This window comes from Eupeodes corollae, chromosome 2 (genome assembly GCF_945859685.1).
Source record: "Eupeodes corollae chromosome 2, idEupCoro1.1, whole genome shotgun sequence".
In the NCBI taxonomy this organism is placed as follows: Eukaryota; Metazoa; Arthropoda; class Insecta; order Diptera; family Syrphidae; genus Eupeodes; species Eupeodes corollae.
Window position 1 is genome coordinate 7,405,933 of NC_079148.1, and position 25,645 is coordinate 7,431,577.

Here is a 25,645-nt window from a genome sequence, read left to right on the forward strand (position 1 = left end):
TCATGTCTTTTAATTTAACCATTTTAAAACGCACTCAAAGAATATGAAATGCTTTTAAAATAAGGAGGTGTGTGCACCACATTGGTTTTAAATTCTTGAACATTGCAATGACAAGGAAAGATAGAGTAGTGGTAAGGAATTCCATATTAGCGTAGTACGGCTAAAAAACGAATATCTGTACTTTACAGTACGGCCTAACTTTAGCTCAAGGCAAACAGATGGGCATTCCTAGAAGTGCGAGTATTACGGTTGAACTGTTTAAGAGGAGGGAAAAAACTGAGTGCTTCACTCGAGCAAAATGGCGAGCCAAGAAACTTCATAACGATGTTCCAGTATCATTACATTACATACTACTCAGCACATACATAAATGCTCAGAGTAGGGACACAGCTCCTTGAGCGACTAAGACTATAAGGTGATAACAACACAAGACAGAAGGACAGAGGAGGAAGAACAACAGACAGAAGGAACAAGTTGACAACAGCACGCGGTATAGATTTCGAGACGGTCCCCCATCTGTCTACTAACCACGCTTGATTTCGGTTATCGATGGGAACGAAAGGTTGTTCCAGGATCATAATAGAGTTCATGATATTATTATTATTGTCGCCAATCATTTTAAAAGCTCTTCTTTAAATCCTGTCCAAGAGGCTTAAGTAAGTTCCTGGAGCACCAGATCAGAGATAGGAGTTATACTCAAGGTTTGGACGTACATATATAGGTTTTGTAAATTATAGGTACAAGGAAGACCCATTCCTTGCATCATCTAAGAAAACCCAAACATCTTGCAGAATTTTTGGCGACATCGCGTTTGTGATCGTTTCACAAGAAGTATAGGGTCCGGCAAAAAAAATCCCGTATTTTTAGAGGTTTATATTTAAAGATATTTATAGATAAAATGGTATTCCGGGTATAGATAGATAGAGATCTAAGTGCCGTTTTTAGTAATCATGATTGCGTGGCCCTTATGTGACAGTTTGGTGTGCTGCAGCTGTAGTTAAAAAGTTACAGTTAATGCAGATCGCTACTGTCACCTGATTAAGACCTTCCTCCAACCAAACTCAAATCAGTTTACTAGGAACCACAAAGAAGTCTGGCCCAATTTTAAAAATAACATTTAGCTGTGAAATTGTTTATTAATTTGTCAGTGCCTTTTAAAATATGGGAGATCTTTTTGCCGGACCCTGTAGCTTCTGCTGCACATATTGAGAATATCGTCTCATTGATGCAAGTTCCAGACATTGGTGCTGATTGAGCTAGTGATTTCCCCCCATACTCTACCAGAATAAGGGCTCGTAAATATCTAAAAATCTACATATCCAGTACAGCCTATCCAACAAGAGATTGATCTAATAAGTTTTATAAAAAATCACCTACTCAGGATCCAAAAACAATGAAAGAGTTGGATACCTTCAATTTCAGCTAGCCGAAAAAGCAGACGCACTGTTATATTGCAAGGTCCAAAACTATTGGTAAACTCAATTGTGAACGCATAATTTAAATAATTCACCGGATCTTTATTAAAAAGATACAAATTTGAAATCAGTTTTCGGGTTCCTTCAAATTCAACCATAATGGCTGCGTTCAATCAGACATATAGGGTATCCGAATACCTTTTTGTTAGTGTGTTTCGTGTCAAAAACAGCGTTGATGTCAAAAAAGGTATCCAAGAATTTCTGGGGTATGTACACTATATCAAAAAATTGTTCGTACAGGTGATTCTTCAAAATAATAGCTAAAGAATTTAAAGAAAAACAGATTTACAAATTTGGTATTGTTTAGTATATGAGGATTAAACCCAAAACAAGAAAACTTCATGAAGAAAAAAAAAATGCAACAAATTAGGCAAAACAGAAAATCAAAGGTCAAAAAATTGCACGTGCAGTGATAAAAAACTTAATTATATATATGTATGTATGTAAGTTTTAGTAGCGAGTGTGTTAACCTTTCGCTTTTCTAACATCCTGAAGGTGATTCTTCATAGATATTGTTTTATTCTCGGTCCTTTCTTCCTAAATAATCACAAAGATGCTCAATGGGATTAAGGTCAGGGGATTAGGGAAGATGAGGCATTTGCGATATAACATTACAGAGAAGCCAATCCTTTACTATCCTTGATGAATGCTTAGAATCGTTGTCTTGCAACAAGTAAAAAGTCGTCTTTAAGACCGATTTTTGAAGCGCTGGCTTTCAAATTTTCTTTTAAAATTTGTAAATATTTGTTTTTATCCATTGTCGTTTCTATAAAAACTAAATTTCCCACACTATTAGACCCCATAGCTCCCCAGACCATAACATTTCCGCCTCCATGTTTCACCGTTGATTGCAAATTCTTCACATCTAATGCAGTGTTTGGTTTCCTCCACACAAGTCTGCGACCGTCCGACCCTAACACATTAAACTTGCTCTCGTCAAGAAATAACACATTTTTCCAAAAATCATCTGCTTTCGAAACGTACATGCATTCGAATAGCTCAAGTGTTTTGAAACGTTTGCTTTTGAAATAAAAGGTTTTTTTTTTTGTACCGTGCGACCATCACATCCATTTGAATGCAGAAAGTTACGAACAGTTTGAGGGTTAAGCAATATTCCATCATTTCCTTAAATTTCAGCAGCTATTTTAGGAGCACTTAACTTGCGATCAGCCTTTACCATTCTTTCAATTTTTCGTTCCATATGAGCGTCTAGTATTTTTTTTTCGACCTCTTTTATTTTTCAAATGTTTTTTGAATACATAATGAACTGTAGACCGTGGTCTACCAATAGTTGACAAAAACAATTGAAAAGGTCAATACACCACGGCATACTGAGCCTAGATAATTAATATCATTACAGTACACAATTTACATTTCAAAAAGAACCGTTTATTTCCATTTTGTTAGAGAAGAGAGCAGTGTACGAACATTTGTTTGATGTACGACCAATTTTTTGACATTCCTGGCAAAATTCTACTAGCGGTAAAAAAACGGTAAAACCATGAGGCAAAGCTCGAACATTTTGTTGTAGTTTTGTTGCATTTCCTATTATACTTTATAATTTTTTAAAATAAATTCAGATTTGTGGTAGGATGTTCATAGTGTAAGGAAAACCCTTTTATTTTCAATTGCTGTACGTGCAATTTTTTTAGTGTAGGTATCTGACAGAACAGCTGATTCAACACATCGTTGAATTTCAAGAAACTTGAAAATTGATGTCAGCTTTTTGTATTTGTTGGTAAACAAAAAGATACAAAATGTTAGTTGAAGCTGTATTTGAGGATGTCCTTTAACTCACTTGGCGCACCTACTCGTGATGGAAAATAATGGCACAAGGTAATGTGAATTTGAAAAAAATGTGTACCTATTCATACAACAGGTTTGGCTGGATTATAAGCTTAAAATAAAAAGAAAAATTGCGATGAATAAAGCGGAAGTGGTGGTGACTGGTGGGGGGTAAATACTCTCAAGTTTCCCTAACTCCTTCGGAACAAGTTTTGAATGAATTGCTTGGACTTGAGCAAGCTGTAAGGCCAGAATGTATGTGTTTTTTGGTTCATCTAGCCAAATTTCAGGGGACTTATTCATCGACTTACAAGACATTGAGGTGCTCAATGAAAAAGACTGGTGAAGCCGATAAACAACAAAAGTTAAAAATCGAAAAATAAAAGCTAAGTTTTCTGTCCGACATCGCCAGATTTTCCAGAAACAGTTACGAAATCCAAGAAGCTTGCTGTATTTAAAGCAGCAGAAAAAAGGAAAGAAAAAGAAAATGTTGATAAAAATCTCCGCCATGTTGAATATCTGGAAATGGAGACGAAAAAGCACGAATTGGAATGCTTAAATTTAATTTTAAAAAAATTGAAATAATTTTTATTTTCTTGTATGTTTTCTTATATTATAGTTATGAATGAATCCTTTTCTTTTTTTTCTTGTTAATAAAGAGTTAAGACTTAATTTTCAAATCGAATATATTTTTTATTTTTTAAGAAAGCAAAATATACTTGAACTTGAATTCCATCCCAATGTTATGTTCCTATTTACAGAGATTCCATTATTTGATTTCCTCTCCGTTTGACTTCTGCACTGCTTGGAATTTCGAGTTGTAGCCCTTCTGTTGGTAAAGTTTTTTTCCTCTTCTACAATCTCGGGAACTGTAACTCGGTATTTTATACAAATGTTTTTCAAGGTACAGCATGCATTCACAATTTGTTTTGCCTTTGAAGGAGCGTAATGCATTTTTCTTTCATTTAAAAAACAGCGAAATCGACTCTTAAGAATGCCAATAGTCCTTTCTATTATATGTCTGCCTTTGGCGTGTTGCTTATTGAATAAAGACTGCCTTAAACCAGAACTTACGTTGCTGAAACGAGTGAGCACACAAGACGATAGTGGGTAACCGGCGTCTCCTAAAATTTAGAAAAAATAATACAAACAAATAATTGAACCACGAAATAAAAATATAAATACTACCAAGGTATATTGAACGTTGTCCTCTTTGGTACCACGTTTCAAAAACTGACTTAAGATGAATGCAGTTCCATACAAAGGAATCATGGGTCAATCCAGAATATCTTGCGTCAACATAACGAATACACATTTGATGGCCACACGCCTTAAAAACTTGCATTAAAAAAGAAAACCTATTCTCAAGGAAAACACTTACTATCATTGCGTTTAAACTGTAATATCCTTTTCTGTTAAGATACCGATGGCGCAGTTCAATCGGAGCAACGATTCCTATATGGGTTTCGTCAACACATCCAATTACTCCTGGTAACATGGCCCTTAAAAGTATTCTTACAGTCGAAGTATTCTTACTTTTTTTCTGTTATTTTCGTTTTCTCCAAAAAAAAAATGTGTGTTGCTTATCATTTTGGTTTATTTTGTAATTTTATTAAATATGAAAATTATCAATTAATGAACACAACAGTCTTTTTTTTTGAAATTTCATGAGTTGACGTTTATTTATGTGTGTTTTTCTTTTTTGTTTTGTGTGGTAGCACTGAATTTCGAACTCGAATTGTAAAGTTCGCCAACCGTAGTACGTCGAATGTGTAGTTCGCTATGTCTGCTATTACACGTTGAAACTATATTCATGAATCTATTTTGACAGTTCTCTTTCATTTTTATTTCGTCATCGACTTGTTTGTTTCTCTGTTTGCTTTCATTAATCGAGAAAATTTTGTTATTCCTTAAAATCAATAAAAAACATTTTGTTTTGTAAAATTTATGAGTTTTATTATTAAAATATAATTTAAAATAAAAAAACAAAGACATAGATTCCTACAAAATGAACTGTCCGTCGAAGTATGCTTCTCGAACAACGAAACCATATGAAAGAGAATAGCAAAAATACGAATAAGAGAACAGAGAAACGTCAAATTGTCGAAAGGAAAATTTTACCCGTGCGACACAGGTCGATTTTCTTGCGTCTCATGTTTTCGAATTTTTTTTCTCTTTTGCACTTATGTTGTTCGAAGTGTCGCATGCATCTAGATTCATCGTGTAATAGCAGACTACACGTTGAAACTAAAAGTTTTTGTTCAAATTTGAAAATAAAAATGACCAACTAATTCAAGTCCGGAAAATTTGTGATTAATGAATTCATAATATTTTGTTCAACATATTTTCCATATTATGCAGATGACATTTATTTTTTAATCACATAATAATAAACTCACAAAATCCCTAACATACTTTATTAAATTATATTAACCCAAATACAGATGACGAAATATAAAAACAAAGCGTTTTAACATGAGATCACAGTATATAAGTTTTTACAATAATTTAGCGTAGATAATTCTCTCTGTTCCCTAAGTCCAATTCAGATCAAAGTTACTTAAATGATTTTAACAGTTATTTTATTTAGCCAAGTGAGTATGTTAAAAGAACGTTTTCGTTACTCAAATTGTTGAACATCTGTGCCATTTCCGAAAAATATGACCAAATGGAATACAAAATTACCATTTGACCAAGTGAAAAAATAATGACCAAATTTAGTCATATATGACCAATGTGGCAACAGTGTATTCAATATGTACAAAGCCGAAGAGCAAAACAAATATACCTCTCTCATCGACGAACAGAAAGTAATGAGAAATTCGGAACGAAATGAGAAAGGAACTGTACTGCCCAAGCAGAAAATTCAATTTCTGTCAAATTCAAATTTTGGAATTTTGTAAACTCAAAGAAAAAATCAGATGGCTTTCCAGTTAACTTTACTTACAAGAACCTTTCTTTAGATAAAACTTCTGATATCTGTAACACTTTCGCATCGAATTTCCGTGAGTCATTTGTTAATAGCCCTCAAGAAGTTGATGAAGTATATTTTCATAATCTTCACACTTTTTCGCAAACTAGCTGTAGTCACATACCTGTGCTACAGAGTACGGTCCTTGATCTTTTATCTGCGTTGAATGATGACTGCTCAGCCGGTCCTGATGGTATTCCCCCGATAGTACTAAAAAAGTGTAGTAATGCTTTAGTTGAACCCCTTACGTTTTTATTCAAACTTTCTCTAAAAACAGGCAAATTTCCCAGTATATGGAAGAAGTCATTTCTAACACCAATTTTCAAGAAAGGTAACAAGTCGGATACATGCAACTACAGGCCCATTGCAAAGCTTTCTTGCATTCCTAAAGTATTTGAACAAGTTGTTTGTGAAAGCGTAGCATATTTTAGTAAAAATATCATTTGCGAACAGCAACATGGTTTTGTGAAAAAAAGATCAACCGTTACTAATCTCCTCACATTCTCAAACATATGTTCAAACGCTTTAGAACAAGGTTATGAAGTTGACTGTGTATACACTGACTTTTCTAAAGGTTTTGACCAACTTAGCCACGGAATTATTTTATTTTAACTTAAGGCTCTTGGTTTTCCACCATTTTTCTTAGCTTGGATTAAGTCATACCTTGAAAACAGATCCTACGAGGTAAAATTTAGAAATTGTCATTCTGAACCTTTTGTTGCTCAATCTGGTGTTCCCCAGGGAAGCCATCTTGGCCCTTTTCTGTTCATCCTGTCTATTAACGATGTATCGTCATGTCTACGCTCAAGTGAACTTCTCATTTTTGCTGACGATATGAAGATTTTCAAAATAATAAAGTCCAACCATGATCGTATTCTTTTACAAGCCGACATTGATAGTTTCACATTTTGGTGTGGGAAAAATAGCCTTTTACTCAACCCTTTAAAATGCCAGACTATAACTTTCACTAAAAAACTAATCAGTAACGTATTTGACTACTGTATATCACAGCAAAAACTCTGTCGTGTCTCCACATTTAAAGATTTAGGTGTACATTTTTGTTCAAACTTAGAGTTTACACATCACATTAATTTTATTGTTAATAAGGCAAGTTCTATGCTTGGTTTTATAAAACGCTGGGCAAAGGAGTTCAATGATCCCTATGTTACCCTTTCTTTGTATAATTGCCATGTTCGTCCTCATCTTGAATATGCTTCGCAGGTATGGACTCCCTATTACGAAATTCATAGAAAACGTATTGAATCAATTCAACATAATTTCATTCGCTTTGCCCTAAAAGGTCTTCCTTGGGAAGATCCCTATGATCTGCCTCCCTATGAACATCGTATTCTACTTCTTCAAATGCAATCTCTCCATCAAAGGCGTGTTAATAATGACTTAGTATTTTTTCATCAACTCATTAATGGTGAAATTGATGCACCTTATTTGCTTTCTTGTGTACATTTGAATTACCGGGGCGGAACTCATCACCTGCGCACGTTTGATTTTATACATATTGACTTCCATAGAACTAACTATGGCAAGAATGAAGCTTTAAGTCGAATGAGCATTTTATATAACTTAAACTGTTCATCGATAGATTTAAATTTAAATAAGGTGACTTCATTTTGACATTTCAGTTATCTTATACTCAAAACGATAGACGAGACGATTGGGACAAAGTTACGTGAAGCAAATTATTGACGATAGCGTTAATGATAATCGTTTGAAAATTACGGAATGACTCCCCAATCTTAACAAAGAAATTTCGTTTGGTGACTTTTTAATTTTTGTCCAATTAGAACACAAGTACTCTTCTGCTAAGTTGACATACTTCTTCAATTTCTTCATCGAGTAAAATTCAAGCTGGTAGGTAATCCCATCTTCCATATGAGGCTAAATATTTGTATTAACACGCGCACCAAAGATCTTATTATATTTTATTTTTGTTTATAAAAGAATCATTGCAATTCTCCAATTCAATAATTTTAAAATCGAATCTTACTTGATAGCTTAAAAGCTAATTTCGTGATACTTACTTTAAAATGTATCCTAGGAGTAAATTCAAATCCACTGTTCATGGTCAACCGTGTTTTCAAGCAATTGAACAAAGCTTTTATGTACTCAAAAAATTAGCCTTATACATAGCTTACCTTTATTATTTGCAAGTGTCTAGATTAAAAACTTTATGTAGTTACTTTAAATTATTTTCTCAAACTTAAAATTAATACAGCATTCAAATCTTGATTAATGGCCCTGTAGGAGAAAATTCGTGCTATAGTATCACCCATAACTCCTTTTTTGCATTTGTAGCCTTTTCCCATTGGGCCTGTGATAATGTCAACAATTGTGATCTGTGTTAGAACCAACTCTGATTGTGTGAAGAAAAAATTGTGAAAACCCTTTCTGTTAATAGAATTTTGTGTGGGGTTCTCTTTGAAGTAACGTTCGCAATGCGCATCTCATCTTAAAGCCAAAAATAACTCACCTAGAGCTAACTGGAGTAACAAAGGCTCGACAATTTGTAAACTACCTTATCTATCTATTTGTAATTGACTATTTTAATAGTCCTCCATTAGCGATGAATGATTGTTTCTTATTGTACACAAAAACAACATTCTGATCAACCCGAACATTTAAACAAACCAAATCATAATGTTCTGAACTAAATATTAGTTTATTTGAAGACGAAATGATAAATATATATAAAAAAAACATTATTAAATTAACAGTGTAGTTGTTGTTGCTTAATTTGTTTCTTATATTTCAATCAAAAACAAAACAAAAAGAATTTTAGGTAATTTACCTTTAGAATATAGAATATTTTAAAGAACTTAAGAAAAAACAAAAAATAAAACAAAACAAGGAAAGCCTAGCTCATTATTTGGAAAGAAAAAGAATTAGTTTTTAATATATTATGTACTATAATAATTTGTATGTAGGTAATAATAATAATTATTATTTAAACATGTTTTATTCCTTACTTTTTATAGCTTCTTAGTAAAATTTACTTTCTCAATTTTCTTTACAAAAATATTTCATTTACTTATTAACAAATTTTAGACAAAAGAAACAAAACGAAAACGAAACATCTAAAATCGAGTAAATACGAGTAAAGTCTGAGTATTTCGATTGGAGATAACTTTTAATAAATTTATTATGGTTTTCATTTCACTCAATTTTAACACGTTTGTTTATTTTTAATTTTTATTTTACTTTTTTTTCTTCAAGCAGCTTTTACAAATTTTATTTTTCTAATTATATTTTATAAGCACTTTACACGAATATGTATGTATGTTTTTATTTTTAGCTTTTTGAATATGATTTTAATAAATTTATTTTATATTCTTTTCAACAGAATATAAGTTGGGAAATCGAAAAGAATATTTTCATAATTTATCTTACAAAAGCAAATGATAGTTGTTTTGGACAGAAATTATAATGAAATGTTTGAATTTTTGAAAAGAACAGAATTAAAGCAACATCAATATTTAATTTTTGGGCTAAAATGATAGCAAACTTAAGACTAAGAATAAAAAGGACCCTTAACTTAGTAAAAATTAAAGAAAAACAATACTAAACGATATGATAGATCATGCGATGTTTTTGTAGAGAATTGTGGAGTGGTTCAAGAACTTGTAACTTATTTGTTTTGTTGGTAGAAAAGCGGACATCAAACTGTTTACATCCCATTTCAAATGAAAAATTATTTCGGTGAAGGTAAGGTGAGAAGCAAAGAGATACAAAAGAAATTAATTAAAGAAACGAAAAAATTTATATTTAAAAAAAAAATATGAATTTAATTATAATTAATTATAAATGAGGGATGAAATAAAATGATAGCTCAAAAACAGAAAACAAAATCGGTTCCCGTGTTGGAGGATGTTCAGCATGCTGTCCTTCTTCTTTTTGTTGCTTTTCTTTACTTTTGTATGGTGTGTGTTATCTTGGATAGGCGGCCAGCGACTTGGTCAGTAGCAAATGATTAATGATGTTCAAACAATCTCTTTTTGGAACTGGTAGTTACATGGAGACGGGGGGTTGTGTGGAGCAATGCGGCGTTAGTTTTTATTCAAGAGTTTATTTGAGTGTTACCAAAATAATTTGCAGAAAGTTGTTAGTTATTTATTTCTGTTGTTAATTCTTAACGTTTTCCTCCTGGCTTCATGGTACACGAAAGCATTTCTTCCTTTGCCAATTTTCGTCTGAAATCGGCCATTGAGGCTCGACAATTTGTTGCAATTTCAGCTAGCTGTGTAAAGAGTTCCTCACCCTGTTTACAATAGGCTATAAAATGAACGAACAATATTATTAGTTGAAGTTCCTTATGTTCAGGGATTTTTTAAACTTACTATCTTGATCGTAGTCAACGTAGTTAGTTAGATTATAGAGCTTATGACTTTCTGGTAAAAATTGTGTTAAAAACTCATTGATTGCTTTGTGTTGATCTACGACAATCTCTTCAGCTTGTTGAAGGTCTGATATAGCGGCATGTTGATCTAGTAGTTCTTCAGACATATCATGTTCCTAAAAAAAAAAATCAAACACATTTATTAACAACACTTAAAAAAAGATATGTTTAGAAGTAATTTACATTCAAGGAGCGTAAATGAGCATATTCATTCTCGTTTATCTCTCCATTTTTATGATCATCGTCCTCCATCATCTCTTCAACATCATCATCGTTCCGCAACTCTGGATCCTTCACGACTAATTCCTTGACACGATCTGCATATCGCAGCGTATTTAGTGTATGCTCACATGAACTTAAACCTGGCGAAATCATGGCAATCATGCAGGTCTTGCTCTTCTCACCAATAAATGAGTCTCGCAATACTTGTGTTAATTTCGATACGCGGAATGGCAAATGGGCACTCTGCTTGCCCAATGCTCGAATACATTCTTTGAGTGCCAGCAGTGATTTATTGATTTCAGCACCTTCCATACGGGTTTGTCGGTTTGCCGATGAAGTGTCTGCACCTCGTTCATTACCAGCCAAATCGATGAACGAGAATTTACCATGGATTTTTGTTGAGCCTGGCGGCCGGAGTACAATTTGAAATACGGCATGCGATCGGGAGGAATTTGAATTGGCCGAAGTTTGGCCGGATGTTCGTGCGTTGTTGCCATGTTGAATTAATCGAAGGACCTCCTCAACACTGTCGACGACTTTTTCAGTAAGGCCGACTACTTGGACTTGTTGCTTGCCATCTTCGAGTACTCGAAGCTTTTGCTTATCGGAGAGCAAATCAAAGACCTGCAAAAAATCAATTAAATTCAAACCATTATAATATTATATTTTTATTATTTTTAACTTTATTAACTATAAGTTGTAACGTATATGATAAGAATATTTTTCTGATTTTCAGGGATAGGATAATAGGTGATGTATTGTTTTAACTTAACCTACGAATGTTAGATAACAATACTGTACATTTAAATTTTAAAATTGTTTATGTTAGTAAAATTGTGTATTTTGAGGATGTTTCGAATCGTATCTGTGGCTGACTAGTTTCTGTCGGATAAGCGGTGTTTGATGTTAATTATTTGTATGCACCAATTGCTAAGAGGGATGTTCAAATGGTAGACATGTGCATTCAAGAGGACACAAGCGTCCACAGGTTTTTCTCAAAACCCACCTCTGTCTATCAACTCCTACTCTCACCTCCCCGCGGTGAACATCGGGTGCCTAGTACCTCAACTGGAGATTGGGTTCCAACCCCAGTGGAAAGTTGTTGGGGGCAGCAAACTAAGGCACCTCTCCTTATCCAGGCGGCAGCGGACGAATTCTCGAGATAGAATCAACGGTGGCGTCTACAGTTCCAGTAAGGTCGAACTACTTAGTGAACACCTTATAGGGCTTCTTCGACATATTCGGAGCCCAGGCCTATAAGGAGCGGTTCATCCGGCTCCCCTTCCTTGGAGTTATACTAAGGATCTGGCCCTCCAGGTTGGGGGTTGTGCCGTCGGGGTGACTTCCTGGCCACGTAAAAACATCATAGTTTCGAAGCAACAACAAGCCTCGGATACGGACGGATTCACTGTTGACAACCCACGCAAACGAAATAAGGACAACGAACTTCGGATATGTACGTGGAATGTTAGGTCCCTTAACAGACCACGTGCAGCCGAACAATTAGCGGAAGCCCTAAACTGCTGCAAGGCAGATATTACAGCCATCCAAGAAGTGCGATGGGATGGACCGGGTAAACGCAAACTAAAAGACTGCGATATCTACTACGGCGACTGCTACCGAGAACAAAGACAGCGTCTATTTGGGTGTGGATTTGTTGTTGGAACTAGGCTCAGGCAAAAAGTCTTGAGTTTCAACAGTGTGAGCGAGCGCATCACGACAATCCGCATCAAGGCTAAATTCGCCAACATAAGCCTAATATGCGTGCATGCCCCAACAGAGGAGAAAGATGAAGACACCAAAGATATGTTCTTCGAGCTCTTGGACAAGACATATGAGCAGTGCCCTGGCTATGACATTAAAATTGTCTTAGGAGATTTTAATGCCAAGCTAGGAAGAGAAGACATCTTTGGTGGCATAATCGGGAGATACAGCCTGCACGACACCACCTCCGACAACGGATTCAGGCTGGTCGATTTCGCTGCGGGGCGAGACGTTCTGGTAGCTAGTACGCAGTTCACGCATCTTAATATCCACAAGGGGACATGGAAATCTACTGATCAATCAACCGTCAACCAGATTGACCACATTGCGATCGACGCACGACACTTCTCCAGTATCCAGGATATCCGAACATTCCGAGAGGCCAACATTGACTCGGACCACTACCTCGTTGTAGCCAAGGTACGGCTACGGATATCCCGATCCAAGCCAAAACAAGGAGGTACTGTGAGAAGATTCGACGTTAGACGGCTACAATCGCAAGAGACTGCCATGTCCTTTTCCGATCGAGTCTCTAGTAACCTCCTAAGGAGTCCTATGCTTCCTGCATTAAGCATTGAAAACCAGTGGCAACATTGCCTTGCAGCCATCAGAGATGCCGCCTCTGAAGTGCTAGGTTTCACACGGCCACCACAGCGAAACCCCTGGTTTGACGACGAATGCCGGCAAGCGCACGCAGCGAAACAAGAGGCATACAAAACGGCGCTGCACAAAAGGACTAGAGCTGCTCGCGAGCTCTACGAGCAGAAGAGGAGAGAGGAACACCGGCTTCTTAGACGGAAAAAAAGAGAGCATGAGAAGCGCGCGATCGAGGAGATAGAGGGATGTCACAACAGGAATGAGGTTCGTAAGTTTTACCAAAAGGTAAAAAAAACCTCCCAAGGGTACCAGCCACGAACCGAAGCCTGTAAAGACGATCAAGGGAACATCGTAGTAGAACCACAGTCGATGCTGAGAATATGGAAAGATCACTTCTCCAAATTATATAACGGCGATGACGAACCGAACTCCGCTGTAAGGGAGATAGAACCACTCAACCTCGGCGACGCAGATCAACAATTCCGCCTACCCGACCTTGACGAAGTGAAGATAGCTATATCTAAACTTAAGTCAAACAAAGCTGCTGGAGCTGACGGCATCACCGCCGAACTATTCAAAGCAGCAGGCGATGACTTGGTACGGAGCATGCACCAACTCATCTGCAAAATTTGGTCGGAAGAAAGCATGCCCGATGAGTGGAATCTCAGCATAGTGTGCCCGATACATAAGAAAGGAGACCCTCTAAACTGCGCCAACTACAGAGGCATCAGTCTCCTTAACATTGCGTATAAGATCCTCTCTGCCGTATTATGTGAACGTCTGAAGCCATTCGTCAACAACCTGATTGGTCCTTATCAGTGTGGCTTCAGACCAGGAAAGTCCACTATCGACCAAATATTCACACTACGGCAGATCTTGGAAAAAACCCAGGAGCTTCAAATCGATACCCACCATCTCTTTATCGATTTTAAAGCCGCGTATGACAGCATCTATAGGGAAGAGCTCTACCGAGCAATGTCTAGTTTTGGCATCCCTGTCAAACTTATCCGTTTGTGCAGAATGACGATGGAGAATGCACGCTGCTCTATCAAGGTCGGAAAAGATCTTACCGATGCATTTGATGTCAAAAAAGGTTTTAGACAAGGCGATGCACTGTCATGCGACTTCTTCAACATCGTTCTGGAAAGAATTGTGCAAAACTCAACCGTAAACACTAGAGGCACAATCTTCCAAAGATCCATCCAATTACTCGGATACGCAGATGATATTGACATAATTGGAAGATCAAAGCGTGATGTCAGTGGAGCGTTTTTGAGCATTGCGAAGGAAGCGAAGAAGATGGGTTTAGTGGTCAATGAGGGCAAGACCAAGTATATGCTGTCATCAAAAAAGGACACTGAACGACGACGTCTTGGACAAAACGTCACCATGGACAGCTATAACTTTGAGGTAGTTAAGGACTTTGTCTACCTAGGCACCGCTATTAATGCAGACAACGACACCAACGCTGAAATCAAACGAAGAATAACTCTTGCAAATCGCTGCTTCTTTGGACTTAGAAGGCAATTGAGAAGTAAAGTCCTCTCTCGAGCATGTAAAATCACCATCTATAAGACACTCATCATCCCGGTTCTCATTTATGGCGCTGAGGCCTGGACCCTGTCAAAGAAAGATGAGAGCGTCTTAGGATGCTTCGAGAGAAAAATTCTTCGGGCGATTTTTGGTCCCGTACGCATAGTTGGAGAATGGAGGAGAAGATATAACGACGAGCTGTACGGGCTGTACAGCGACACTGACCTAGTTAGCAGAATCAAAGTCCAACGGCTTAGATGGCTAGGTCATGTAGAGCGGATGGACATCAACGCTCCAGCCCGGAAGGTCTTCGAATCCAATCCCGAGGGACGGCGCAGTAGAGGAAGACCGCGACTCAGGTGGCGCACCCAGGTGGGAGAGGACCTCAACCAACTTGGCGTGCGAAACTGGAGACAGCTAGCTAGGGACCGAGCTGGCTGGAGACGCTTGTTGGTTGAGGCCCAGGTCCGCCCCGGACTGTAGCGCCACCTTAAGTAAGTAAGTAATTGCTAAGATGCGTTTAAGCTAGCAGGCGATCCACACGATGTGGTTATTGACACACACATGAAATGGGTTTTGAAAGCATTAAATTCCACGTGGTTTTTTATTCCCCTTTATAATTATACAATGCTGTTGAGCTTAATGAGCTTATCATATTCTGTCGTTGCAGTTCCACATCCGAAGAAGAGGGATGTGATTCTGTAAACGAATATGAAAAGCTAAGAGGACTATCGACAGCGAAACAATGTATTTGATTAGAAATTGTAGACAGGAGATCATTAATAAAAATGAGTAACAGTGATGGAGACAAAACAGAGTCCTGTGGCACACCAGCATTTATTTTATGGACTTCAGACCGAGAACCATCAAATTCTACTTGCATTGAACGGTCAGAAGGTAATTTATAGTCATTTAAACCCAAGACATGCATTTTCGATAAGAGGGCCTCATGTCAAAACCATATCAAATGCTTTATTTCTAAAAAAAATGATCTAAAGTTTGGCTACACTCTTCGGTGAGTTAGACCAAGAGTTCAGCAGTGGACCTTTCGCTACGAAAGCTGATTGCAGGTCATTAAGAAGCTTTCGATCTTCGATATACATATGTATGACTTTTTTATGATCTTGGAACAAGGGGCGTAAGTGCAATCGGTTCACGTAGTTTCTCTATTGTTAAACCATCAATCAGGTCGTAGCTTCAGAGGTGAATATGGAGGCTGTATTGTACAGAATGCTTATAGACCTATAGCCAGAAAGTAGTTACCTTAATAAGTCGATGCATAAGATTATCTGTGCTGAATTTTAGATTTGTTTAGGAACAGTGATCGATAGATGTTGGGATTAGTGGGGACCTTTAAGTACTCTGACATGTCCACTAAAAAATAGGCATTTGCAAATGACGGTGGGTATACTGGCTAATACTTCCCGTATTTGAAGACAGGAAAATCCATCGATTTGGCGAACTGTTATAGAAGTAGAAATTGCGAGAGGGATAGGTTTGTAACTTGTAGATTGTTTGAGAGTTTTCACATTTTTCTTTCTGTCACGTCAAGAATACGTTCTTCTATTAAAGGAAGGCCATCTTCCACCACTAAGTTGGCATTGTTTTGCAATTATATTTAGATAACTTTACACGAGAAGTGACTGGGCAATTTTAAATATCTGTTAAAACATTTGAAGAGATAGCTTGATGTTCCGTCAGCATGGATGCAATGATTTAGTCATTATAGAGCTAACGTCGATATCGGCAAAGTCAACTAAAAATACATAACATAAATTTAAAGTTTGGGGTATAGAAACTAAACTCTTCAACTATGTCAAACCGTTCTTGTCAAATTTGCGTATAATCGAATTGTTGTTTTTTTTTCGATTTTATCCTCCAAGGATCTCCTTTATCAGTCGTGTTATTCCTCATTGCTTTCAACGACGTCAGTGCTATTATAGCTAAATATTCGCAACTTGACCATTGTATATACGCCGATGACGTATATATCATGTGTAAGCATAATAACCTCGCAGAACATCAAACTCTCTTTTCAAATGTTCTTGCAGATATTTCAACATGGTCTGTTACTTCGGATGCTAAATTATCAGTAGATAAATGCAAAACTTTGCATATAACTTTAATAATATCAGTATAGAAAATGTAACTAACCTAACTATTTTAGGTATTATTTTCAATAATAAATTTAATTTTAAGAACCACTGTCATTTGCACATATAAATACTTTATGTAATGTAACAAGATCTTTAGTCTTGAGAAAGATAGATTATGGTTTATCAATCTACGGAAACTCTCCTAAAACTACAGCAGAAGGTTAAATGACTTCCCAACCACCGCAATACGTAACATAATGTCAGAAGCTGGACATCCCCTAGTAGAAGAGCGTATTCTTGAAACCAGAGCTAAACTCCATGTGAAATTTGCGTTCAGCCGAGGCTCAATTATTGATGAAGACGTCAAAACGCTTAAACGTATCCCTTCATCAATTTCTACCGCTATAACAATCGCCAAATCTATGGAACTTCCTGTTATTAAACACGAAAAATACTATCCAGGATGCCCACCATGGTGAATCGAAGATTCCTCTTTTATCATGGACATGACTGAACACAACAAAAATCACACTTCGTCATACATCTACCGATCTTTATTCAAAGACACTACTGATGCCTTAAGGTCCAAAACTTGGAAAATAATTTTCACATCGTTTGCTTCAACCTACGGAGATGGTTCCCTTCTGTCGTTTGGAATTCTGGACAATACTGCTGTATTAAACGGTGAAGCTACTGCAATCTTAAAAGCTGCAGAGATAATATCATAACTACAAGGCCACTTTGTGATTTGTTAGGACAGTTAAGTAACAACAGCACCGTCATAATTAGCAAAATAAGAGACCATCTCATTAAGTCTGCCAACAAAATAAAACTAATGTGGGTTCCCGGTCACGCTGGGATTTTTGGTAACGAACAAGAACACTGACAAAACGTGACTTATTACGTGAAGTCAATCGTAAAATCAAAGCACATAGACTAAATGACTATCAGAATTAACAGCATTTCTACAGTTCCATCAACATTGATAAATCTAAACCAAGCTACCCAACCTCAACTTCAAGACAGATGAACAATACTTTGGGAAGACTACGACTAGGGCACACTGCTCTTACACATCAACACCTTCTAAAAACAGAACGCCCCCCCAACTTGTACAGGCTGCCAAGCAATCTTAGACGTTAATCACATTCTAGAAATGGGTGCATGCAAATACTTAACTTCTAATACCAGCTTATACAATACACATCTAACAACCACCGAGATCCTAGAAAACTTCGGTCCAAACAACATCAGAAAAATATACAACTTTATAAACCTACATAACTTTAAAATCTAATTATATAATCCTTAAAACTTTATAAACCCAAATAACTTTAAAACATAAATATATAATTCTCACTATTTATACTATTTACTTTTTACAATCTTTAGTTTAAACAAAAAATACACAAGCTTAGTTTTTATAAAGAGTCAGAGGCCTCAACAGCTAAGTCTCTTAACATTATGTATTAACTTGTAAATTTTAATTTATAGTTAATAAATTAAAAACAAAAAACTACTTTCCATATTTAAAGATTAAAGTGGCATATTCAGTCATATTTTAAACCCGAGTTCATTTAAACAGGAGTCTAAATTTAACAGCTCTGTTTAGTTGGAAACAGGTTTAAGATATATTCTATTACAGTTCTAGTACAATTTCACCCATTAAAAAATAATTTGAAAAGGGGAAACAAAAAAATAGTTAGCTGGAGAGACAAAATCAACGAAATCCCTGAAATTATTCAGCTTACTGTTAGCTAGAAATTTCATGTAAATCGCCTATTGTACAAAAATATTTACTTATTGTGGTAAAGATACGCACTGTAGCAAACATCACATTGCCTATGCCACTACGGTGAATATACCGAGCGACAAATATTAGCACTGGCGCTGTTAATACTTGATAAAAAAAAAGCACGCATAGATTGGTAAACCTTGCATTGAATTTTGATCTTCAATATTTAGAAGATCAATCATAAACTTGGCAGTTTTTTGTATCGAATCAATGTCTTTCATTCACATCGTCATCTATTTCAAAAAGGACAATTCGGGATAGGTCGAGCTTCCGTTTTCTGTTGGGTGCTAGCATTACTACATCCAGCTAAATATCAAAATCTTAATCGATGCTCAAGTTTATTGACATTTTAATTTTTGTTTTTTTATTTTGAAATAAAATGGCTGTCAACGTAATTTTATCAATTTGTTTGATTTAAAAACAGCTTAAACATATCGAGCCCTTCCCGCCAATTTATTGTAAGCGCCAAAATAAATTTTATCGTAAAGACAAATCAAAAGCTTACTGCTGGTCTTCGCAAACAACTTATACTTATAGTCAGAATTGTAAATAATGAATTATGCTTAAGACATGACAATAGCCTTCAAGCTTCCATGTGTTACTAGTTAGTTTTAATAATTAAGTTGCCCTTTTTATTTGAAATGTCGCTTACGATAAAATGGCGGGAAGAGCTCGATATATTCTGTCTTGTTTATTTTTAGACTATAAACATAAACTGGAGTTTAGTTTAGCAAAGACAAAATCAGAACGTATCAAAGAACTTGGATATGGCCCAATATGATTAAGAGCCGATAAAGCTCTTGTCATAAAATGGTTAATGTTAAATATGGCTTCATTGTTTGTTTGAAGGCGACTTGATTCGGACTAACCAATTTTTTTGGTTGTATAAACCACATCAGTCTTTTGGCAACACCTTTTTTTTTAAAAAAACACGGAACAAGTGAAATTGGGCGATAACCATCCATTATCACTTTTATTCGATTTTGTTCGTTTTTGAGGAGGAAACATTGTTGCAACCTTTCAGTTCTGTCTCCCTGTTTGAAAAATAAATATCTGTGAATATTTAAACCTTGACTAATTTTTATAACTTGTTCTTTGATAAGCTTATCATTTAAATGACGTAATTTAAGATAACGTAATTTTTCCGCTTTCATAGTTTTCATTTTGTATATGCAGAATAATTAAAAATTGTATATTAGTAATTTAATTGACCTACCTTTCCACTGTAGATTTCAAAGAAGCTCGCCGACACCACTAAATTCAAATTACGATAGCGTGTCCCATTCAAATAGGCGAATACATCCTTTGCAGCCATTGCATAAATACCATTTTTACAGTCTTGTATTTTTCCATTAAATTCACCACCCATAGTATGAGTTTTACCAGAACCTGTCTGGCCATAAGCAAAACATGTTGCCATTCCTCCATCGAAAATCGTCTTAACCAATGGTTTTGCTGTATATCTTTAAAAAATAAAAATTAAATAATTTGTCATCATCCAGAGATTGTGTGTATTAAATTTTAATATAACTTACTTATAGACCATTTCATTATTACATTGTTCATCGAAGGCAAAATCAAAACGGAATTTATGATTCTCAAGGAACTTGGTCAAGTCGACCTTGTTTTTAGGCTCGTGTACAATAAGCGTGTCCTTGCAAGGCACTGATATCACATCGATTTCTTTCCGCATATTCTCCTTTCGACTTAGTGGACGCTTTCGGACACAAACCGTAATTTGATGATCTTCAATCATTTGACCATCAGTCAATGGTCGGAAATCCAAATTATTTTGATATTCCCTAAAATGAAGCAAAATAAAGTCAGTTTTTCTCTTTAGTTCTCATTTTTTTTTTGTATTTTACCGAATCATTGCAGCAGTTTCCCAATTCGGATTTCCAGGATCCAAGTTCATCAAAGCAGTTTTTTCCTCCTTGAGTTCAGCTTGACGAGCTCGACGTTTCTCACGGTTCTCTTTTAAACGTTCAACTTCCTTGACAACATACGAACGCCGTGGACCGGCGTTATTATTCGTCACAGAGGAACTGGCAGTCGTTGTCGTCATGTTTCTTGTATTGTTGGTTGTCCGTGACCTTGCGATACCTGAAGGTGGAGGGATATTCTCAGCGTGCTCACTCTGGCCGTTGGTGTTAAGAGCACTCTGAGATAGTGTTGTCCGATTTGTGCGATGTCCTGGCAAGTAAAAAAGAAAATTAACTCGGTTATTGATTTTTACAAGACCCAATAGAACAAGCGTTCGCTTTCAACAAAGCCTCAAACAAGAATGGCAGAACATCAAAACCAAGAATTTTTGATTTAATGGCTGGATTCTTACGTGTTTGATTGATATGGAAATGCACACTCATTTATTTATGCATGAGTCTGCTTCTCCACCACACCTCCTGATTGCCTCTTTGAATGAGGAAGAACAAAAATACAAAAAACAAAGAAACCACCAACTCAGTTTTGTAATTATAACAAATTGTATTGTATTCAACACTCACTCATTCAGTTGAGGAAGGACTAAAATGCTCAATAAAATTCACTTTAGACTAACTACTTGCAACACATCGCTTCTGTTTTGTTGGGAGGCAATTATTTTAAGTATCATTTTCCAAAGAATGACGTTAATGATGGGTTTTAGAAACATGCAGCTCCACAAGACCAAAACACAAAACCCCAACCAATTTATGTAAATAATATTTTTTTTTGCTTTCACAAATCGGTGTTTTTATTTTATTATTTTAATTCTTGTGTGTCCTTTAAAATAAAAAAACAAAATACTTTTCAAATTGTTAAAGTGCACTACACTTAAGAACTCTCTTTATAGTTAAACACAAAAATGATTTATAGATACACCACGTGTGACCTTGGTAACTTAATGTCCCCAACATTGGCGAAATTTTTGAATTAGAATCGATTTTTTTAGTGAAGGGGGTAAAAAGTTCAGTCATGTCTAGACTTTCATAGAAATATCTTGTGGTAAGAGGACGATGTGTTTTGTCACCCTTGACCGATTCAAGTAGAAGACGAAGAATAAATACAACAGTGCAAAATTAAAGAAAAGTTTTTGAATAGTGAATTGAAAAGTTTTATTGAAAGTTAAAACATAGATTAATAGAAGGAGGTTGAGGTCGAGATCGTTAAAGAAATCTGGACAAAATCTACTCAAGCTGTGTCAAGAAACTCAAGTCTATATTTTTTATATGATGAAAAACAAAAATATTAAATCAATTATTGGGGCAGTTGAAAAGTCTCAGGTTGTAGAGAATATTTCTTAGCGAAAAGCATTGATATCAAAGTCAAAAATATTTGTGTTTCGAGTATTATTTACACCAACGTTTTTTAAAACCAAGTGATTGGTTGACGTTTTAATAAATTGTTAAAAATGAGCTCAAAACCGAGTGTCTCAAATAAATCCTAGGCGTCAAAAAAGATTGACAGATTCAATGGCAATATCTTGGAGACAAAGAAGATGTATTCGCATACGAATGAATGTTAAAAACCCTTCTAAGAAGTGTTTTCGCATCAAGTCAAGATCAGAGGGGGCTTCTACTCATTTTTGTATTTGTATGTCATCAGCATAGATTGATACAGTGGAATTACTAGTAACATTGGTAACGTCGTTGATTGTTAGAACAAAAATAAAAGAATACCCGAATTTGCAAAATTGGGATCGGAGATTGAAAACGTACAGATAACTTTATATTTTCGGTTTTCAATAGATATGATCTTAGCCATGAAATAAATAAAGGATGACAAATCAATGGCTTTAAATTTAAGATACAAATTTGGTGACGCGAAGATTCTTACGAGGCATTCCAAAAGGTTGAGAAAGTACTGCAGTTAAGCAAACTAATAAAGTTAAAAAAGCAAATATTCATTTGTGTCAAATAAACAAAAAATAAAAATAACCGTGAGATATAATCCATCTTAAACATTTGCATCAAATTAACAAAAAGTTATTCTTAATGTGAAGGTTGCGCTTGCTTTTCAGAAATTAATTTCTCCCAAGGTGGATCCGTTTTTGCTACATTGAGAATTAAATCGTTTTCCAAATTTAAGCGATTTCTTTCCTTAATTTTAATTTTGGCCATTGATGCTAATGTCAACTCGCAGGTACGAGGTGGCAAATGGAATCAAACCTTTAAAATTCAAAGCTTCTAATGTTAATCCAGGATATTCTAGTTTCTTTTTTAACCAAAAGGTATCCAAATTGAAAGATTTAAATTCCAATTGCAGAATTCCATCCGCAGATAGATCCAGCATATTTTCCTTGAGCTTGATTGCCAATTTTGCCTTATTACAGCTGCATTTAAAAACGGATTAAAGATCCAACTTGGCCCAATATTCTTCGAAATGTCTTCCATTGAGAAGTAATGACACATTTCTTCTCTCAACTTTTCTAAAACCATTTTCATATCAGATATAACTTCCTTGATATTTATCTCAGATCCAACTTCTCCAACAAAAGGTTATGTCGAGGAAAATAAATCTAAGTGGTTTGATTAAGAGACGATGACCAAAATTCAATTTTGTTTGTAAAATCATTTTGTCTTTAGGAGTGATGACGTTTTCATATAGCCCTTGAAGACTTTTATTCAAGATATACAAGCAAAAAAGTTCGAGATCTCAAAGTTAAAATGTATGAAAGAAAAGCCCTTGACTGTTGACACATTATTTTAATTAAACAAAATTTGAGTTATCGAAGTTCAACGGTACTGAAAAAAAAGCAATGGATTGTGAAATATTTCTTCGTGCTAAAGGGTACTTTTCATGTAAAAGGTTATAAAGCACTGCTATAACTCGTTTAGAGTTTTAGAAAACAAACATTTATAGGATTGAAAATAGAGAATCGTAGACAATGTTTTTGAAGAGTTTGGGAATTGAAGAAAGCTTTGCTATGGGCCTAAAGACTATAATAACAATCTTCCACGTATGGACAGGAAATATAAAGGAATCTTTCTGAAGGTTTGGTTTATTGGCCTTGGCAGTTTAAAGGCGAAACATTTTTTCAGCAGATAAATCAGAACGATTTGTCAGATAACATATAAAGCATTAAATAAATTTTAAGGCCATTGTTAACATTTACTAAGCTTAAAAGATGATTTACCAGATTTTAAAAAATTTTAACATCTAACTAACTCTTACCATTTTGCTTGAGTTAAAATCAAGGCATGACTTTAACTTGCAATTTTCTAAATCTATATGGCATCTGTCATTATCCCAGACAAAATTTGTTCTATAATTTACTTGAAAATGTTGCTTTGTGTGCTTTTTATAATTGATGAGGTACAATTGTTTTGTTCTTTCCAAGAGCTAGACGATAGAGAAGTTTACTCTGGGCATAGGTTTACCAAGTAAACCCTTAAGACCGAATTACAAATGCTAAGCTTCATTTTCCCCGGAATTACAAGTACGTTATCACTACATTTTTAAAGGAAACTAATACAATTAAAGTCCGTTAACATTTGTTTACAAACAAACTCTCAATGAGGCTGTACAACCAATTGATTTGTTCAATATTCTCATAAACAGTCCATTCCTATTCCTAGGTTCATTCTATATAGGAAAGATTAAGATAACCGTTACCATTATTTTTTTTAATTGGAAATCAATGATGTGCTGACTGCTGCTGTTAGTATTAACAAAACAATAGAAAGAACGACATTTATTGAAATTTATTTGAAAAATCAGAAAGAAAGTCTCGTTATATTTTAATAATCGATGATGACGGAATGATCTATAATAATAGGATAAGATAGATAGACAGCTGTAATAGGATAAATAAAGCTCGCAATGCCTTTGAAATGCTCTATATTGTTTTGGATAAAGTTCTATAAATAAAACGCTAAGTACGACTGATAAACTTGTAAATGCCTAGCCATACACATTTTTCTTATTTTGTCATTGACTATCCAACATTTCTTTAGAAAAAAAAATTAAAAAGTAATAATGCCACATTATTAGCCATTTCTTAAACCTCAGTCTAACTGAACCCGAACCTAAAGTTAAGACCTAGGTAAGAAAAAGTGGCTATTATTTGACAGCTCTGTTAGGTAGAAGGCCATTCTACTACTATTTTACTTAATTAATTAATTAGCGGCTCGTCCCGGCTTCGCACGGGTAGACATAAATAGGTACACATACAATTGCCCGTGTGAAAAGCACTCTTTCCTTAAGTCGAGACTAACTATGGAAAAAGTTTGTCCCTGGGATTTAGTTATTGTTAGGCTATTTAGACAGTCCTGAATATTAAATTATTTATTTGGATACAAATTTATAAATGGTATGAATAATACGGTTTGATTTTGATCGGCATTTATCAATTTGTTAAATGTGAAAAGGATTTATAGTGACGTAACTACAATACTTAGTCTCACGAATTTTTTTTTGTAGATATTGATATATTCTATAATATTGTCAAACATTTTTTTGTCCTATCATTAATACTCTTCGCATTGTATGTAATGAAAGACATTTTATGGCTAATTTTTTTACACCTTCGGTTTTAATAGAAATATCTAAAGATTTCTATAGTAATCAAGTACTAAATATAGCCTTTGTTACTGAGTGATAATGTATCTTTCTAATGAAAAAAGCATTATTAAAATCCGTTCAGTACTTTTTGAGTTTATTCGAAACACACAAAATACTTTATAATATTAGTGTAGATTACAAACAATATTTTAATATTCTATTGCCATTTTGTAAATAATAACATCAACAGGGTAAGATAATGTATAATAACGTTTATGATACAAACAAAAAAACTTTCCGTTGTATTAAAATATATGTATACATTGCAGATAAATGGAAAGGCCAACAAAACTCGTCCAAAACTCATTCCTTTTCCAGCTTCAGAGGAAATTTAATAGTTGTTGAAGATAAATGAATATCTCGCATCTCGCCGGCCATACCAAAGCGGTTGATGCGGTTCTGATAAAGCTTTCATCTTCTATTGCACGGAATCAAATCAACATCCAGCTGAATATC

At 35.2% G+C, this 25,645-nt stretch overlaps 1 protein-coding gene across 8 annotated transcripts in view; it reads right to left on the reverse strand.

The window, feature by feature from the left end:
• Positions 1 to 8,884: 8,884 nt before the first annotated feature.
• The window catches only part of LOC129948111 (kinesin-like protein Klp10A), a 103,111-nt gene continuing 86,350 nt past the window's right edge, over positions 8,885 to 25,645 (reverse strand). For all 8 annotated transcript variants that reach the window (XM_056058952.1, XM_056058954.1, XM_056058951.1 and 5 more), the window contains 6 exons: positions 20,515 to 20,842; positions 20,185 to 20,451; positions 19,866 to 20,112; positions 10,826 to 11,488; positions 10,584 to 10,758; positions 8,885 to 10,518 (listed from right to left, as the gene is read on the reverse strand). In XM_056058952.1, coding sequence (XP_055914927.1) covers positions 10,376 to 10,518; positions 10,584 to 10,758; positions 10,826 to 11,488; positions 19,866 to 20,112; positions 20,185 to 20,451; positions 20,515 to 20,842 — 1,823 coding nt within the window. In that variant the 3' untranslated portion in view covers positions 8,885 to 10,375. The remainder of the gene's footprint in view (positions 10,519 to 10,583; positions 10,759 to 10,825; positions 11,489 to 19,865; positions 20,113 to 20,184; positions 20,452 to 20,514; positions 20,843 to 25,645) is intronic.